Source organism: Mastomys coucha, unplaced genomic scaffold (genome assembly GCF_008632895.1).
Source record: "Mastomys coucha isolate ucsf_1 unplaced genomic scaffold, UCSF_Mcou_1 pScaffold22, whole genome shotgun sequence".
NCBI lineage: Eukaryota > Metazoa > Chordata > Mammalia > Rodentia > Muridae > Mastomys > Mastomys coucha.
The window spans coordinates 94,129,890-94,148,015 of record NW_022196905.1 but is presented as its reverse complement, the minus strand read 5'-3'; the positions used below and the strand labels follow the sequence as shown (position 1 = coordinate 94,148,015).

Below are 18,126 nucleotides of genomic sequence, written 5' to 3'. Positions count from 1 at the left end.
TTTTTTTTTTTAAGTAACATTGGGATTGATTAGCAGCTGAAAATGTAACTAGGTCTTGAGAAAGACTTCCTGAATTTTATTTGGAACTAAAGGATTCCAGTCATTAATGAAGCATTTTGTGCTCAGTTGCCAAACAGTAAGTAAAATTCAGGAATTTTCCTGGGACACACCAAGTGGTACACGGTAGTGGAAATTGGAAAGTTACTGCCTGGTGGTAGGGGTTAAAAGGCAGGACATAAAAACAGAATGCAGCAAACACAGCATAGTCCCTTACCATATCATGCCTTCAAACAGATTTTGGATGACAAGATGTGACTGAGTGACGGTTATCAGTAAAGTGACGTGAGTCCATGCGAACTGTTAATAGCCCAACAACACAAGGGTTAGCAACACAGCTCGTCGGGCAGCCAAGGAGCAAGAACAGTTTTGAAACACACATTCTCTGCCATGACTTCTGATTGGAATTTGTAAGATCAGGTCACACAAGTAAAACAAGTGCAGTTAGTACATTCCACTCTTCGTACTGCCTATTAGAACCCTGAAAGCATGAGTTACTGAGTGAACCGCCATAATTTATAGATAAATACGGAACACTAATAGCTGAGAGATATACTATTACGTTTTGAAAACACAGAGTGGATCGCTCCACATAGATGACTAAGAAGCCACAGCTGCTGTGGAGAGCCGTGCTGGTGGCTGACTGCTCCATGTAACACCCCTCAGGTGCTTTCTTCCCTGGGTTTACTATGACAACCTCTCCTTGAAGGATGAAAACTCTCTGGATTCGCTGCCCTTAAAGTCCATTTTCTCATGTTCAAAGTGAATCTTCCCATGTCTGCTCAGCGAATGCGATTTCATGTTTCAAAGCCCTCTGCCGTGTTCCTCCCCTAGCTCTCCCTTGACACCCCTCCCTTAGCTCTCAGTCTGAGAGACAGTGACTTCAGTGACTTTTAGCACAATTACTATGGCAGAGTGTGAGCCACAAGTAGTCATAATTCTATGCATTCATCTGAAAATTTTGATGGGCAATTATGAATTCAAATAATTCGGATTTTTATTTACTCTTAAAAAGTCATTTCTCATTTCAGCAAGGTATTTTATGTTAGTTGTTTTCTTCTGTTCTGCTGGTATACATTTAAAAGAACCAATATTGTATACTTAAAATTAATTTTTTCTTAATAGGCAGCATTTTATAGTTGGCCCTCTATGGCCTGTAAGTCTTGTACAGACCCGTTTCTCCTTGTCACTTGTCACTACATTTGACAGTGTAAAGTCTTATAATGAACTGAAATGATTTCACAAGCACAAGAGGATGTAAGCAGGCCGTGCAGAAACACACTGTGCATAGCGTTTGCTGTGCACAGCAGCCCTAGAACCAGTTCCTAAGAGGAGACTTCATTATCTCCAATCTGTCCTGCTTGTTTTTAGGTTTCGTTAAGAATTTTACTATAGGATCCCCTGAAATTAGAACTTTAGGAAATATAGCAAATGTCTTAGCAGTAATAATTTGTAGAATGTTTCCTTAAAGGAAGGCCAAGTGGGAAGAATGACCCAATCTGAATAAGCCTCGCTGACCCTGGGTTCCAACCTCTCAGTGCTGCCCTGGACCGCAGACTTACAGCTCTACTCTAGGAAAATAAGAAACGCATTGTGTGAAGTAATGGGTCTTAGGAAGCACCAAACAGAGAATCTCAGGGCAGCGAGACTCTGCTGACCTCAACTGTCACAAAGGCACATGCTCTGCCACCATGTCAGCAGCAGGTGTTCAAAGTCAACTGCCACAAAACGGAGCAGCAGTTACTTCCTAAGCTCTGGCGACTATCCCAGAGATGAATTCCCACAAGCAGGGAATTCAAACATACTGTTTACATTTTTTTTGTCTTTGAAATATCTTTTTGACTGCTTCAATAACATTTTAGGAACTGATGTAAGTTTTAATTCTCAAAAACCTTTCATCTCCAGTATTTTGTATCTAATGAATAAAGGAAAACAAATGAAAAATTCTCCAGGCTCAGGCAAACTACTTTAACTGTTCTGTCATGAGTACAGGGAGAGGAGTGCAGCTAGGGGAAGCTGCTGATACACACCATGTAGAACTGCAGTCGGTAGTGTTTCTTCACCAAGCTCAGGACAAACATGCAGAAACCTGCTCAAGAACAAAAGACAAGTGGTGTGAGTTTGTGTCAAATATGAGATTTCATGAGTCCCTCTCCCCATAACCAGTTTCCTGCATCACTGTACAAGCACATCTTAGCCATCACTCAACCCAACATTTCCTCTCCTTTAGCGGTTTTAGGAGTTTCCTAAAGGAACGATTTTGAAATCTCAGAAGTACCTGATATAGTCCATGGAAAAAATTCAGTCACTATCTCCTACATTAATTAAATGAATTAGTCCCTTGCTAATATGAGAGCTGAAAAATCTTAAATTTTCACTGTATCAAGAGCTGGCCAGTAGGTCAGTGGCAGTGTCTGCCTAGCATGGGAAAAGCCTGTTTTCAATATTCAGTTAGCAGATCCTACCACACTGAAAGTGTCACAGAGTATGTTCAATGTCTACAACTATTCTGGCAGCTAATGCCCATTAAACACGGTATGTTCCTAGCTCCCGTCTAAGCATGTGAATGTATTAACTCCACCATCATCTCCACTTCACAAACAAGAACTGAGGACCACAGAATGAAAAGAAGTGTTAGATGTTCCTACCTTCAAGTGACGCCATTCAATAGAAACTCGCGTGGCAGAATTCAAATAAAGAATAACTTGAAGCATTCCAAACCAGTAGTATAAATGCAGTATAATGCTCTCAAGTAACTTCCTTTCCCAGTATTTGAGAGTATGACAGCACCACAAACACTTATTACAATGAAGACATACTGCAGTTGCCCGATTCAGTGAAAGCCCCTAGTCATATATTAACACAATGCCAGGCTTGCTCAGAAGACCCGTAACCTTGTAAAGATGTGTTTCTGGCAAAGGTGGATACTGAAAATGCAGAGGTGAATGTGGGCCGGCCAGGCTCTGCAGTGGATTCACAGTGAATCTTACACAGGTTTGCCAGCTGACTTACAGCACATGAGATAAATGCTAGCTTTTTCATCACTGAGCTCAGGACATGGGGCAGTGTAACCCGCTCAGGACATGGGGCAGTGTAACCCACGGTACATCTCTCCTTGGGACAGAGAACCAAGCAGCAGCTGCCTCTGTCTGTTTTTGAAGACTGATTTTAAATGTCCACAAGTAAGGATTATGGCAGAATAAGGGCAGTGGGTACTGGCCACTGTTCCTCTATCCTATCTGTCAGCGGGCAGGGGCCATGTCCCTATGTCCTATCTGTCAGTGGGCAGGGCCCACCGTCCCTACATCCTGTCAGTGGGCAGGGGCCACTGTCCCTACATCCTATCTGTCAGTGGGCAGGGGCCACCGTCCCTATATCCTATCTGTCATATGCAGAGTAAACTGCTCACTGGACTGCGAAACCAGTAAGAAAACACTCTTTGGTAGAGACGTCTTAAAGCTGAACCAACACTCAGGAGCGGAGGTAGAGATAGCATGGGTGAAAGAGAGGGGCCAAAGATATGAGTCCGCTCCAACTGCCAAGCACATAAAAGTCTCATTTTAAGTTTTCCTTCTGCGATGACTAGGTTTATGCTATCCTTATTTCTTTAAGATTTTTATATGAGTGTGTATTTATTATTTTCCTTCCCTCCCATCCCCCCTCGACTCCTCAAATTCACAGATGTGTATATATATAGAAGAATCAAGCTGGAGACACATCTATCACACTGTACAAAATCAACTTGAAATGGATCAGAGACCTCCGTGTGGACCCTGAAATGCTGAAACTCCTAGAAGTTGCACGGTCAGCAGTACCTACAGGATCCAGGTGAAGAAGCATACTCTCTGAAAGGGCTCCATTTGCCTAGGTAGTAAAGCCAAGAATTGACAAGTGGGACCTTACAAAAGTAAACGCTCAGTACAGCAAAGAATCAGTCAAGTGAAGAGGAAGCCTGCAGACGAGAGGATATTTGATGGCTATTCACCCAATAAAGGATCAATACCCAGAACTTACAACATTTCACAAAACGGTCAAGAAAATGAATGATCCAGTTAAAAACTGAGCAAACGATCTGAACAGAGAGTTCTCAAAAGAAATAAAAGGCTAAGAGCTATCTCTCAATGTGTTTAGCATCCTTCACAATCAGGAAAATGAAAACTAAAATCGCTTTGAGATTTCATCTTTCTCCAGCAGAAAGGCCAAGACCAAGAAAACAGTCCACAACAAATGCCAGTAAGCATGTGGGAAAGGGACCCCATTCTTTGTTGGCAGAACTGCAAACTGGTGCAGCCACTCTGGAAATCAGTGTGGAGAATTCTCAAAGCCAAAATCAGATCTACCCTAAGACCCAGCTAGACCGTGCCTTTGCATATGCCCAGAAAGACAAATGCCACATGCGCTTTAACCTACAGATCCCCTCTCCAGTGTTCAGATATGAGGACATTATCTGAAGTACTTGCAGAAACCAGGAAAGTGGGGAACGGGGAGAGAAAATTCAATGTCAGTGAAACAGCTTGGGTTATCTTTGCTTATAACATCAGCTAAGACATACTTTCCAAAGTCCTTTGATCACTGCAATAAAACCAGTGTTTTCACAGCACCCTTTCACACTATAACAGTACAGATCTATGAACACAGTGCCTCCCACTTCCCCATACTGTTCCAAAGTCCAGCCCTATCATCCAGACTCAGTGTTCTGATTAACAATGTAAAGACTCACATCAAGACAACAGACAAGGCAAGGAGGCCAAGTGACAGCACTCACAAGCACCAGTCATTCAGCACACACACACAGACACACACACACACACGCATTCACAAGCACCATGTATGAACATGCACAATCTCAGATTTCCAGTCATTTAGCACACAAAAACACAGAATACTACAGCACATGTGAGCTCGCCCACAGAAAATATGGAAGGCTCTGAAGCTGAACTGTGTGGGAAGGAGAAGGTAGGGCAGGTGTTTCAGTAGAAGGAGAAGGAAGAGTTCAAAATGAATGGAGAGCTGGAGGGATGGGTAAGAGCACTGGCTGCTATTCCAAAAGACCGTGGCTTAATTCTTAGCACCCATGTGGTAGATCACAACCATTTCTAACTCCAGCTCCTGGGGTCCAATACCCTCTTCTAGCCTCTTCAGGCCCTGCACCGCACATAGTGAACAGACATACATTCAGGCAGAACACACACATAGTAAAAATCTTTTTAAAATAGGAGTGGAAATGAGATGGTATTTGGCTCAACAGGAAGGAATGGCTTGGGAACCTGTTAGGTACCATAAACGATGACCGAAAGGCCTGAGTGTGTGAAATGTGAGACAGGATTGAACAAGAAGTCAACATCAAAACAAATAATGCCAAAAAGAAACAAGTAGGTGCATCACTCACAGAGACAGAGAATATGAGGGGACCTGGGGCTAGGACACTGTTGACACTACAGACCTCTAAAGACTGAGTTTTAAAACTAATAAATAGCATAAATGGTTTCTACTTTACATTAATTTTGCTAAGTAATTATAGTAACAACATGAAACAAAGCAAAACTGTGAGGGGTAATGACAGAAGGCATACTGGGAGATGTGGGACCCTCAGTCTGAGACACACCAGAAGCCATAAAACAAAACAAATGAACAAGCCCAGGGAAACCAAAAGCTACCACAGAGCTCTTTCCTGCTAAGTTCACTGACTTTTTGAAACAGCAAGGGCGAAGTGCCGCTGGTCTGCAGCCTGAGAAGGCTCCTATCTCCTACGGAAAGACTCCACCTTGGAATCAAGTCTTCATTCAAAGAAATCAAGCTTGTTGTCTGGTGAGAGAAAGCAAAATTCGGTGGTGACCCAGATGTGTACTGACAGCCAACATCCCTCTGTCTCATACTACAGAACCTTAAGGGGACCTTTCAGCAGGGGCCAGTCACTGCCATCTCTTCGTGATCACACTCCTTCCAGCTGCCTAGAATTCAAATGGACCAGCCACCTCTAGACTGAGAGAACAGGGATATTTTAGAGACTATTATTTCTAAGAATGCATCTTCTGTAAACACATCACCAGTGACTCTTTAAAGATGTATTTGATTTTTTATGTGTGTGAGCTTTTAGCTTGCCTGGATGTCTGTGATCAGAGGAGGTACTGCATCCCTGGATAGTTGGGAGCCACCACGTGCATACTGAGAACCGAGCTGAGGGCCGTGACAAGAGCAGCCAATGCTTTCAACCATTGACCCATCTCTCCAGCCCCAATTAATAACTTTTTAAACTGGGGGAGGGGGGATCATAAAACAGGATTGGATAAAAAAAGCCGATATAAAATAAGAAGGATCTCTTAGAAAAAGCCCCATTCTTCAAAAGCCCTCAGTATCTTTCCACGCTGTGATCCCACCCTCATTTCTTAGAATCAGAGAGTTAAGGAACGAGAGGCCTCACAAGCACAGACTGGAACTCAGTGCATCCCAGCTCTTCCTTAAACAGCTGACTTTCAATCTAAAGCAACAAAGAGGTGGCCAGCGTCCTGTAAACATACTTGCACACATGCCAGCATCCTGTAAACACACTTGCACACATAGTACGCCATGCCCAGAAGACTACGTAGTTAATCTAGAAGAAAGCTTTATTCCCTAGGGACATTATACATACATACATATGCAAACTTTTCTCTATAAATTGTATTTGATTAATAAATGCTCTGTGTTTCAAAGGTTTTTAAAAAACTATGAATTGAAAAGAAAAATCTCAAGAATATGGAATGCTATAATTATGCATGTTTATTTAATTGCTACTAGAAAGTAAATGCTACTTAAGACCACAGTGGAATAAATAGCTTTGTACATGAGAAATAGTTTAAGGAGAGCCCAGAATAAAATGTAACAGGAAAAACACAAATGCATTTAAATAGCCTACGCAAGCATTAGCCTAGGGAACCATTAGCTGCGCGTCAGTACAGAGCGATTCCAAGTTACCTGCCAGGTAGAGGGCGAAGGAGATGAACCTGTGGTAGCGAATGAGGAACTGCAGCTGCTCCTCCCGCTGAACAAATGTGGCGAAGTAATCTGCCACTGTCTCTCCATAGAAGAAGTAGTTCACACACAGGAGGAAGTACCTGCAATGTAAACCGTTAGCTTTTTCTGTTGAAATGCTTTCCCGCTCAAATGTGACACAATTAATCCCTGCATTTTGATGTCAATACTAAGATCAAAATCCAATTAGGTGATTAATCCAAAATACGCTCCACCACAGTGCCATTTCCTCATCTTAAACTTAGCTTTAAACCTATGAGGCAACTGCAACCAGCAACCCACAGTATACAGTATCAGTGACAGCAACAGCAAAATACAGCAGACATGGGTACACATGCCCATGCGCGCGCGCGCGCGCGCGCGCACGCACGCGCACACACACACACACACACACACACACAGCATTAAGTTTATAATGAAAGGAACTCTTATCTGCTCAATAGTCCCATGTTTAATAATAAATACTGGATGACACAACGCCACCTCACCACACCGAGCAAGAAGGGAAAGGAGGAAGAGATGGCGAGCATCTCCCTCACTGCTCCCTGCACTGTCCTCATGGCCTTCTCAGCTCTGCCCAATGCCAGAAGGGCTCCAGGTGAGCAGTGATTCTTACGAACTTAGTGTGTGTGTGTGTGTGTGTGTGTGTGTGTGTGTGTGTGTGAGAGAGAGAGAGAGGGGGGGGAGGGAAGGAGGGAGGGGGGAAGGAGGAAGGGAGGGAAGGAGGGAGGGGGAAAAGGAGAGAGAGGGAGGGAGAGAGAGAATTCACCATATCTGTTATGGGAAGTGAAGAAACCTGACAAGACAATTACCTTACTGACAGCTACCTACCCACCCCGCCATGCCCCCATCGCCAGGATCTTACTATATATCTTAGGCTGATTCTGTCCTAATGGTCCCCCTGCCTCAGACAGTCAGCAACTCAGTGAGTTGCTGTGGTTGTTGGATCTCAGAACTAGGGTTCCAGGCTCTTGCCACCGCACGTGGGTAGGGAACTACTTTAGAGGATGCTTGAAGCCCCCAGGGTGAGGTACATCTGTCTTAAGCCAATGGCTCCCTGGAAGATGTTGATGGAATAACTCCCTTAAGTGCATGACCATGTAGGCTGCAAAGGATCTAGTATTAGCGCCTTGTTTCCTACTCAAGGTCTTGATAAGGATGAGTACATGAAGTGTTTAAAAAGTACATACAGCAAAACTTTACATGTATTTGTACATATCAAATATTTTGTGTTCTCTTGACTATTTGGGGAAAAAGATAAGTTTTTTCATAAAAACATGATCAGGGAGGAATTAAAACAGTATATGTGTGTATATATATATATAAAGAATTATATGTATATATATATATATACATATATATATATATATATATAAAGAATTAATTAGATACCATTACAAAGACTAAACTGCAAGCTTAAGAAAGGCTGTGCCAGAGAAGGAGCAAAGGTCATTTGCGGCTTAACAAATTCAGTGGCTCCGCCTTTTTCTTTCTCCAGAATCATTATGATTTCAGAACTTAGAAGTGAGTCAGATCTCCGTATCTCCAGTGTTTCACGGCCACTCACCAACTTAGTGTTCTAAACCATGGGAGGTCGTAGGAGTGATAGACCCTGTACCCAATGGTGATGATCTCCTGGAAGCACTTCACTTGGATGCCCAGGACCTGAAAATAAAACACAGTGCAGTCACATGGTCCCAATGCTTCTAACTCTGCTGTGTTACTTAAAGGAGGACACGTGTGTTTTAGAAAATCTTAATCTACGAACTTTTAATTATTCTAAATGGCAACAGCAAAAAGACAATGTCCGCTCTTTCAAATGAAGCAGTGTCTAACTGAGTAGCAGAAGGATGTTTAAAGGAAGGTCAGCAATCTTCCCAAGGGAAGCCTGTACAGGTTTAAAGTGTAAGGTTAGCATCTCTTTGGCAGCAGAGGGGGCCTTATCTGTTTATTTTTATTACTTATTTCTGTGTATTCACACCATTCCTCTTTCTTTTTGAGACGGCCTCACACTCTAGAGTGGCTCTGGCGACCCACCTCTGCCCAGCTCTAACCTTTCCATTTACATCTCTCACACCAGTGTAGGAAAAGGCTGGCTTACAGAAGCATGCTAGTATGTATGCATCTTTAGTCACATGTTCCAGCCCACATATAAAGATGGCAGCAGGGACTTTCAATCTTAGCACACAGGAGGCAAAGGAGCAGACCTCTTAGAGCTCAAAGCTAGCCTGGTCTCTACATTGGGAGATCTAGGCCAGCAGCAGCCAAATCATAAGACCCTACCTTTAAAAAAGAAAAAATGTCCAAGATAAATAAGTATAAATAAGTATAAAATCTCCTTCTGCACAGACCATCACAGAGCCAGCAGCAGCAGAGTAGCGGTCATTCTGAACAGTCACCTTAGCCCTCCACACACATTCTGCCCCGGCAACAAAATTCACAGAGCTCTGTTCGCACGGGGTGTTTGTGTTTATGAACTGATGTTCTACTCACAGCTCTTCTCAAAGATAGCCATGGATTCAGGTGAATTGCAACATCTGACGTCAACTAGGCCTACATCAGTTCCAAGACTCAGTTTGCAAAGGGGACAGTGACAACCTCTGAAGCAAGAGTGTGCACACAAAGAAACCATTCTCTTTCCTCTGAACATACCCAAGGGCTTAGGATTATACAATCTTTTTTTATTATTATTTCTTCTAGTATTTAGTATTGTTTGTGGAAATGAGGCAATGGGTAAGAGACACACCTGCTCAAGCATGAGGACCTAGTTCACATGCATGAAGGTCAAAGGCCAGCACTGGGGGAAGGGGCAGGAAGGCAGCAGGCAGAGTCCAGGCCTCGCTAGCAGCAGCCTGCCACAGACAGCAGCAGCCTCCAGCCTCAAAAGACACAGTGTGAAGAGATGGGAACAAATGCATCAGTCTCTGGCATCTACATGTGCACACCCAGGAAAGTGCGCGCGCACAAGTATACATGCGTGTATTCACACAAACATACACACACATTGGGGAGGGGGAGAGAGAGAGGGAAAGAGAGGGGTCGGTTTCTATAAATTAGTCTTCTCAAATCTGCTATTCAGGATATTTTTAAGCTATTTGTTGTTGTATGGCCAATCACATGCTATGAAAAAGCCACACAATAAAGACGTATTTTATCCAAGTATAAAGAATGTTGGTAACAAAAGTCATTCATGTATTATAAAAACAAAGGCTATTTAAAGGTCATTCTTCAAATAATCTCTGTGTACATATGAAATAAAAGGTTGTTTTCACACAACGAATCACAGAATGGAGACAATGTTCAGTATTAAGAGGACATGGCAAGCCACACCATTTACAGAACGAAGAGCTTTTAAAGTACCCAGTGCTGTAATGCAGTCTCCATGAACACCAGTCAGCACTGCGCACTGTTTACTGAGGAGGAGAAGGCTTTTATCTGACAGCTGACGTTATCTGTATGAGGATCCTTACGGCTTGCAAGGAGAATACAGAATGTCTGAGGAAATCAAAATTAGGAATTCAAAACTAGAGTTAAAATCTTTAAAATGTATTTATATTATTAAGGACTAGGAGATAACACAGGAACTGATACCCCATACCATTGATATTGGTAGCAATAATCATTGAAAGAAGTTCATTGACCCCATTGATGTGTTAAGAGCCTTAAAAACAATAGCCAATTCTTTAGAAGGCCACTTCTCTAGTCACTGAGGGTGCCTGGAAATGAGTCAGGGCATGTACTTTCAGACAAAGTGCATGTGATAAGCTCAAAACGTTGATGGTACATGGAAATGAGCATGTACACCTGTGGCAGGGGATCGGCAGCCAGGAGGACTGGGGCATGGCTAAATATGTTAAGCTAAATAAATATAAGCACTTTCGCACTGTCAGAGTGTACAGGTGTGGGTGCGAGCAGAGTTACGCAGTGAGGGGTGTAGTATATGTCAACAGAGGGAGTGAGCATGGACTGGGGAGGTGGCAAAGCAGAGGCAGTAATGCAGGCTATATGGCATAACCACACCAGCAGAGGGCGTCGCACAGGGGACGCGGGGAGATTGGAGTCTGTCAATAAGGAAACTAGGGGGTGCTGGAGAGATGGCTCAGCAGTTAAGAGCACCGACTCCTCTTCTGAAGGTCCTGCAACCACATGGTTCAAATCCCAGCAACCACATGGTAGCTCAAAACCATCCGTAATGAGATTTGACACCCTCTTCTGATGTGTGTGAAAGTATACTTACATATAATAATAATAAATAAATCTTTAAAAAGATGGGAATATGCTACCTGACAAAAATGACATAAAAGAATTTACTTCATAGGTTTCAATTCAGGGTTTGGGGGCACCTATGCTGAGGCAGAAAAGCATGGCAGGAGGGCACAGAGGAGGCCAGGAAGTACCAACTGGGATAGAAGCAGGGTACAGACAAGAGCCCAGGACAAGATATAGCCCCCGTACCTACACCCCTCTGATCTGCTGCCTCCAACCTGCCTCACCGTTCAGTTTCCACACCTCCCACTAAGTCCATCAGATGGATTTACTGACTAGGTTAGACCCCATGATCTAGCATCTCTCAGCGCTGACATCCTCCAGGTGGGAACCAAGCCTTCATTTAGGAGCTTTTTGGGGGCAGGGGCATCACACCATAAGCAGAGGGGTTAAGGATGAGGAGGGACACAGAGTAGCCAGGAAAACCTGGAACAACAGATTCACGAGGACTGCTGTGGAGCAGAAGTCAGGATTTGGACATGTTGAATGTCATCTAAGGGATATGCAAACAAGAAAGCCTATTTTTATTTCAGGAATCTATTCTAAGAAAATCTGATTTAAGAAATCAGACCTTTTTTGTGCTGGAGTATGTTTAAGACAGTGTTATTCATTACAGAAACAGAACATAACCTGAGTGTTTAAAAATAGCACAGTGATTTAAATAACACAACACATCACATTCTGCTAGATAGCAGAATCTACCATAATTGGTGGATAGAGATGGTGGAACAATACCAGACTTTGAAATCGTATTTATTTTGAAAAATAGGACACAAAATTTTAGTCACAGTATTGTTATAGGAATGATTTTTTTTAAAAGCAAAAACTAAAAGAGCAAAAGAGAGATACCTAGCGGCAGCCTGGCTTGGGTCTGGGCAATTGATGTAGACTTGGAGTAATTGTGAGAATGACCAATTTGTTTCCATCCTCACAATAGAAAGGCTAAGGACAGTCACAGGGGATCCTATAATGTGAATTAACAGCTATCATGTTAGGATACGTAGAAGGGCGAGGAAACCTCCTACAATACCTTCTCTATGCTTTCCTATGCCTTTAGCTCACAGTGTGTTCAGTAACGACATCACTAGAAAGCTGGTTTCACAGAACACAACAACTCAAGAACTACAACCAGGGGACAGAGGGATGCTCTGTGTGAACTAAGATGTGTCCTGTGGCAGCCAGTGCTCCCTAAGTGAGGGCTTAAAGAAAGTACATCTTCTTTATCTTTTGGTTTGGTTTGGTTGTTTGTTTTTAAGATAAGGTCTTCCCAGCAGCTGCAGGCTGGCCTACAACTCATTCATGTCTCAGACTAGCTTCACACTTTGACCCTCTTGCCTCTGCTGGAACAACAGGTGTGCTATTCCTGTAGAATATTGTTTAGAAATGAGTTTTCTATGACACTCCCCTCAACTGTAAAGTTCACTGTAAAGTGTTGACAGGACAAGCTAAGGCATGGTAGGAATAACATATACCTCTCAAAACACAGGAAGTGTGGGAGGAGGGACAGAAATAAGACTTCAGTCACATCATGGTGCTACCTGAGCATCGCTGTATGGGTATCTATATTCTCTCAATATAAATATGCAAAAATACCATGTGCATGCACATCCAATGAAGTTAAGCAATGGTAGCTCACATATTCCTTTGCCAAATTCTTTAACATTCCTATCTCTTACAACTCATTCACCTCACCAAGCAATGCAAGACACTTTTAAAGAAACAACCTTTAAGCAGGGTGGTAGTGGCGCGCGCCTTTAATCCCAGCACTTGGGAGGCAGAGGCAGGCGGATATGTGAGTTCGACGCCAGCCTGGTCTACAGAGTGAGTTCCAGGACAGTCAGGGCTACACAGAGAAACCCTGTCTCAAAAATCAAAAAAAAAAAGAAAAGAAAAAAAAAGAAAAGAAAAGAACCAACCTTTATTGTTCTTTCCTGGCACAAAGGTAAAGAAACCCTAAGCACTTTAGGCAGATTTGATGATTCTCTCTTTCAAAAGTCAAGACCCAACTGAGCATGGTGGCACATGCCTGTAATCCTGGCATTGCAAACAGAGGCTGAAGCAGGAGGACTGCAAGTTCAAGGCCAGCCTAGCCTATAGAGCAAGTTCAAGACCAGCTTAGGCAATACAGTGAGGCCCTGCCTTTAAAGTAGTCAGGATCCCAATCTTGATGAACGTCTCTAACATGTGATCTGAATTGTGTCCTGAAAGAATAATCCAGCCCTGGGCTGATGATTTTTTTTTTTATTGTGACTAGTTTTATTTTCAAATGTATTTTTAATAAAAGGAAAACCACATCATGTTGCTAATAACCCTATCAAATGTCAAGAGGACACAGTACAGGGGTGAAAGACAGGAAGATGGGTAAATGCATTTGGATGCTCTGGGAGGCAGGAAAATGGAAGGGGCTGAACAAACTGAGACAAGATAAGAAAGCAGTAAGGGCGCAGCTGCCTGATGCACAGGTGTGCACGGGGAGAGCCCGGCGCAGCTGCCTGCCGTACAAATGTGCACAGGGAGAGCCTGGCACAGCTGCCTGCCACACAAGTGTGCATGGAGAGAGCCTAGCACAGCTTCCTGCCACACAAGTGTGCATGGGGAGAGCCTGGCACAGCTTCTTGCTGCACAAGTGTACATGAGGAGAGCCTGATGCCACAGTGGTAGCAGTAGGACTAGCCAGGAGAGGGAGTAAGTTTTACCCAGAGAGCCTTGTCACCTTCTCAGGTCATCCTCATAATAATGAGGAACACTGTGTGTGCCCCCAAGAATGCTTGTCACTATTCATTACTAAGCCATGCTTGGATACTTTGGAACCCCTGATAAATCTGTTGACTAAATGGACTCCTCCTGGTTCCCACTACTGGGCACACACTCTCTGTGAAGAGCACTTCTATTCCCACCCCCTCCCTCCTCCTCCCTGACTCCTACACAACCTTCAGAAGGAAGCTCCTGTGTTGTACAATGCTTCCCGAAGTCCTCCCGGCTCCTTCCCTGCTCTCAGAGAACCAGTCTTTATATAAGACACTGCAGTTTGTGATTAGAAGCAGCTAATCTGTTCTTTACAGCATAAACAGTAAACTCCATCAGAACAAAGACTGGGATGATTTTCTCAATGCCACCATTAGCATGCCCCAGTGCTACTGTAATGCCTGGCACACCCCAGTCACCCTGAAGGCATTTATCAAAAGATGAAGTAAGAGCTTAAGTTATCTGTTTGCCTTCATGACTTGTTTGGCTTCCCATGCACATCTAAATCTCCCAGAAAGACTTCTACCCAGCTCTCCAGTCTCATCTCTAGAGGCCATCCACAGGCCAACCCAGATCCTGTGCAGGAGCTACCACCTCTCTCATTAACCCCTGCCTTGCCACTGGGGATCCACCTTGAAATCCACCTTGTTTTCTCTGTTTGTTATCTCTGTCTCACACTGGATAACATGCCTCTCTACCTTTCTGCTTAACACATCATCTGCCACAAGACTTATCACTATTTACCTAATACTAGAGAGTCATTTGGTTAACTGAACATTTCTGCTGCTACACTAACTTGTTTGAGGTTGGGGATCTAGTCATATGTAAATACATGGAAGTGGTATGTTCAATGTTCTGCAGGATACTGGATACATAGATGCCTTCATATAAAAGTATACTTGGTCTCTGCTGAATGAGCACACTGAGGAACCATTTTGCAAACAGTGAAGATAAGTCCAGATCATTTCACGAGCTGGAAAATGCTTAAAAGGACTGAATTTGCTGCTGCCAAGACTTCAGTTACCTTTTTTTCTGATGATAGGCTCAGATGCCTTCACATACCAGAAAACCCAGAGGCACCCAGGAAGACGCCATCACTTACCAGAAGCATCAACATGAAGGACCCCATATAGATGATCAGGAAAAAGAGGGAGATCATGGTGAGGGTGAGGATCCCACGAATCCACCAGTTCTTCCATCTACAGACAAGTTTGTAAAGTCAGCACTTAATAACATGATTTTAAAGTTTCAGCGTGTGTGCGCTTTCACTACTGGATTTCCAGAGTTAGCAATTTTTTCCTAACAGTTCTTTAAGAAGATCTTACTTCATTTTATATAACAACAACAAGCAAACAGCAGTCACTCTCTGACAGTTAAAGTTTTAATTTATGTTAGCTAAAGAAAGTGATTGCTGTTATATATGAGTGGGGATAGTCATGAGCACGCAGAGTTAGGTGGTCAAGTCTGGACATGGGAATGTGTGTCCCAACAAGGAAGGATCTTGTGAGAAGGGGGAGCCTGAAAGGAGTCTGGGAAGGGAAGATGCTCGGGCTTTACGGTGGTAGACAAAAACATGGCCCATTTAAGAAAGTGGCATGGACAGCAGGCCTGCCATACAGAAACTCAGGTTTGTTTCTTAGGGCAGAGTTCCCAGAAGGTACTGAGGGCAGGCCCGTACTCGACTGAAGACTGGTCTCCCCCAGAACCTCCACTTTAAGGTTGAGTTGCCCAACAACCCCTTCCTCTCATGCTGCACCCTACAGGAACATCCTCTGTGCGGGGAGTGCTCGTACTCACTGTTATTGAGCATTTTATGAGTGTGTTGGCAGGCACCATACAAAAAACTAACAAATGATGGATTATCACTTGTAAATCATCCTAGAATCCCTAAGGCTGGGTTCAGTGTACTGCACCAGTAGCCTAGGCTATGTCAGCCACTTAAACCCAGGAGGGTGGCATCCATCTTTGCAGCCCCAAGACCCAGTCTGTCTCAGAGATTCTGAAAGCATCTGTATGTGGGTCATTCTGGGTCCAAACTCTCTGCTTTTCTTTTAGATTTTACTGATTTTTACCACCCATGCTTTAGGCCCCACGCAGCTGGATTGGAGGTGCCCATGGATTGCCAACCTCTCCTGCTGTGTTTCCTGAGTCCATATATCCGCCATGAGCCTCACTAGCAATCTTCGTGAAAATCCAAAGTCCTTGGCTATGTGTGTTGGATCCATATGGTAAGAATCCAAAGACCACTTGGATACAGAAATGAAGGAATGATTTATGTTCATTGTTCATTTTTCTACACAGACTCCTCCACTACACAGTTTGTTAAGGGCCATGGCAACAAAATAAAAATGCATCTTGTATAGAGTGTGTGCACAGCCAACGTATGTTTAAGACACTGAGCCAACCAACAGGTTACTAAAATATAACATAGAATTAGGGAAGATTCTCAGGGCCAGCAAGACAGCTCAGCTTGTAAAAGCACTTACTGTGCAGGCCTGGCAAAGGTGACAAGGGGCCCTAGAAAACTACACTGAGCACCACACACCAGTGCTATGGCTCATGTGCGTATACATACATAGACGCACAATACATTTGAAAATGAATCTTTAAAAGATTTTCACTAGTTGTCATGGCAAACAAAATATCTGTCAAAAAGCAAACAGGTAAGGGCAAGTGTGGTGCAGGATGGGGTGGGGGAGCAAGGGCACCCACGGGAGCAGAAAGCAGAGTGCCCATGCCCTGCAGGTGTCCTCTGCCCCTCTTTCCTCTCAGTCCAGAACTCCAGCGGAAGGGGGACAGCTGCTGCTCATACTCAGGGTAGGTCTCCCCACTCCGCCAAAGCCCTCGTTACCACCATTACGGACACACCCCAGGTGTGCCTAATTAATGCTTGAGTGTGTGTAAGTCAATCAAAACTGATAATTTGAATTAGCCAGCACACATGTCTTCTGTTAGTTCCAATCATTACACTTAATTTATATTGCAAAAGATTTTTGATGCAGTGTAGTCTAGTTCATGAATTTTATTCGAGGTGCAGGTCTTTTCCTTTTTACAACAGAAATGGCAGCTGAGTTCATCTGCTTATAAAATATTAAATATATTCCTTGTTTTCAACCACCCTCCTACATTATGTGGTAGCTTTATTTTTTATATACATTAAAAGAACCATGAATCAATCCTAAGTGTAGCATTTGTGTATGTGTGTGCAGGTGTGTCTGTGTGAGTGTGCATGTGTATGTGTGCATGTGTGTGTGTGCAGGTGTGTCTGTGTGAGTGTGCATGTGTCTGTGTGTGGGCATGCACGTGTGTGTATGTACGCATGTGTATGTGTGTGCAGGTATGTCTGTGTAAGTGTGCATGTGTGCATGTGTCTGTATGTGGGCATGCACATACGTGTGTGTGTGTGTGTGTGTGTGTGTGTGTGTGTGTGTATGTGCTCTAGGCAAGCACTCCACCTCTGAGCCACACCCTCAATCCATCCTGCATAGCTTGGATCCTTCTTTTTCCAATAACCCTCTTATGCCATTTTTGTACTCAAGGATCCAAAATGTCAGCATTAAATCCAAACAGCTTTTTGCTAGCTTCTTAGGTTTTTCCTGAAGTTCTCAAATTGAGCTCATCCTACCGTGTGTCCCTCTACTGTTCAGTAAAATATGTAGAGTCATGATTTTTCTCATCAGACTCTGGACTTCAGGCCAGAACTAAAAATCAGTGTAGAATCAAAAAAAGCAACTGAAAGGTTCTGTTTAGCTTTAAAGACATAACTCTTTTCGGATTACTGAGCGGCTCAGAAAGCTGGGCTGAGTCATAAAGCTAGGCAGAGGTAAATAAAGAGCCATAAGCCAGCTACTGATGATAATCCTGCCCTGTCTGTTTGAGGCCTGGAAACAAACACACTGCAGAATGACCAGAAGCTAGGCCCTGGATGGAAGTTGCCACCAGCCAGACATTGTCCATGTCTGGTTCTCAGCTTGAGAGAAATGTTCTCTTCTCAAAATTACAGGCACTACAAACCTAGCCCCGAAGGAACATGCTCTAGTTACCTTA

The 18,126-nt window shown here is 43.5% G+C and overlaps 1 protein-coding gene across 1 annotated transcript in view; it reads right to left on the bottom strand.

Annotated features, from left to right (window-relative positions):
- Positions 1 to 18,126, bottom strand: part of Cds1 (CDP-diacylglycerol synthase 1) — a 59,016-nt gene that overhangs the window by 15,040 nt on the left and 25,850 nt on the right. Inside the window, exons 3-7 of the mRNA XM_031337000.1 lie at positions 15,182 to 15,278; positions 8,636 to 8,733; positions 7,012 to 7,151; positions 2,088 to 2,146; positions 275 to 357 (exon numbers count right to left, since the gene is read on the bottom strand). Coding sequence (XP_031192860.1) covers positions 275 to 357; positions 2,088 to 2,146; positions 7,012 to 7,151; positions 8,636 to 8,733; positions 15,182 to 15,278 — 477 coding nt within the window. The remainder of the gene's footprint in view (positions 1 to 274; positions 358 to 2,087; positions 2,147 to 7,011; positions 7,152 to 8,635; positions 8,734 to 15,181; positions 15,279 to 18,126) is intronic.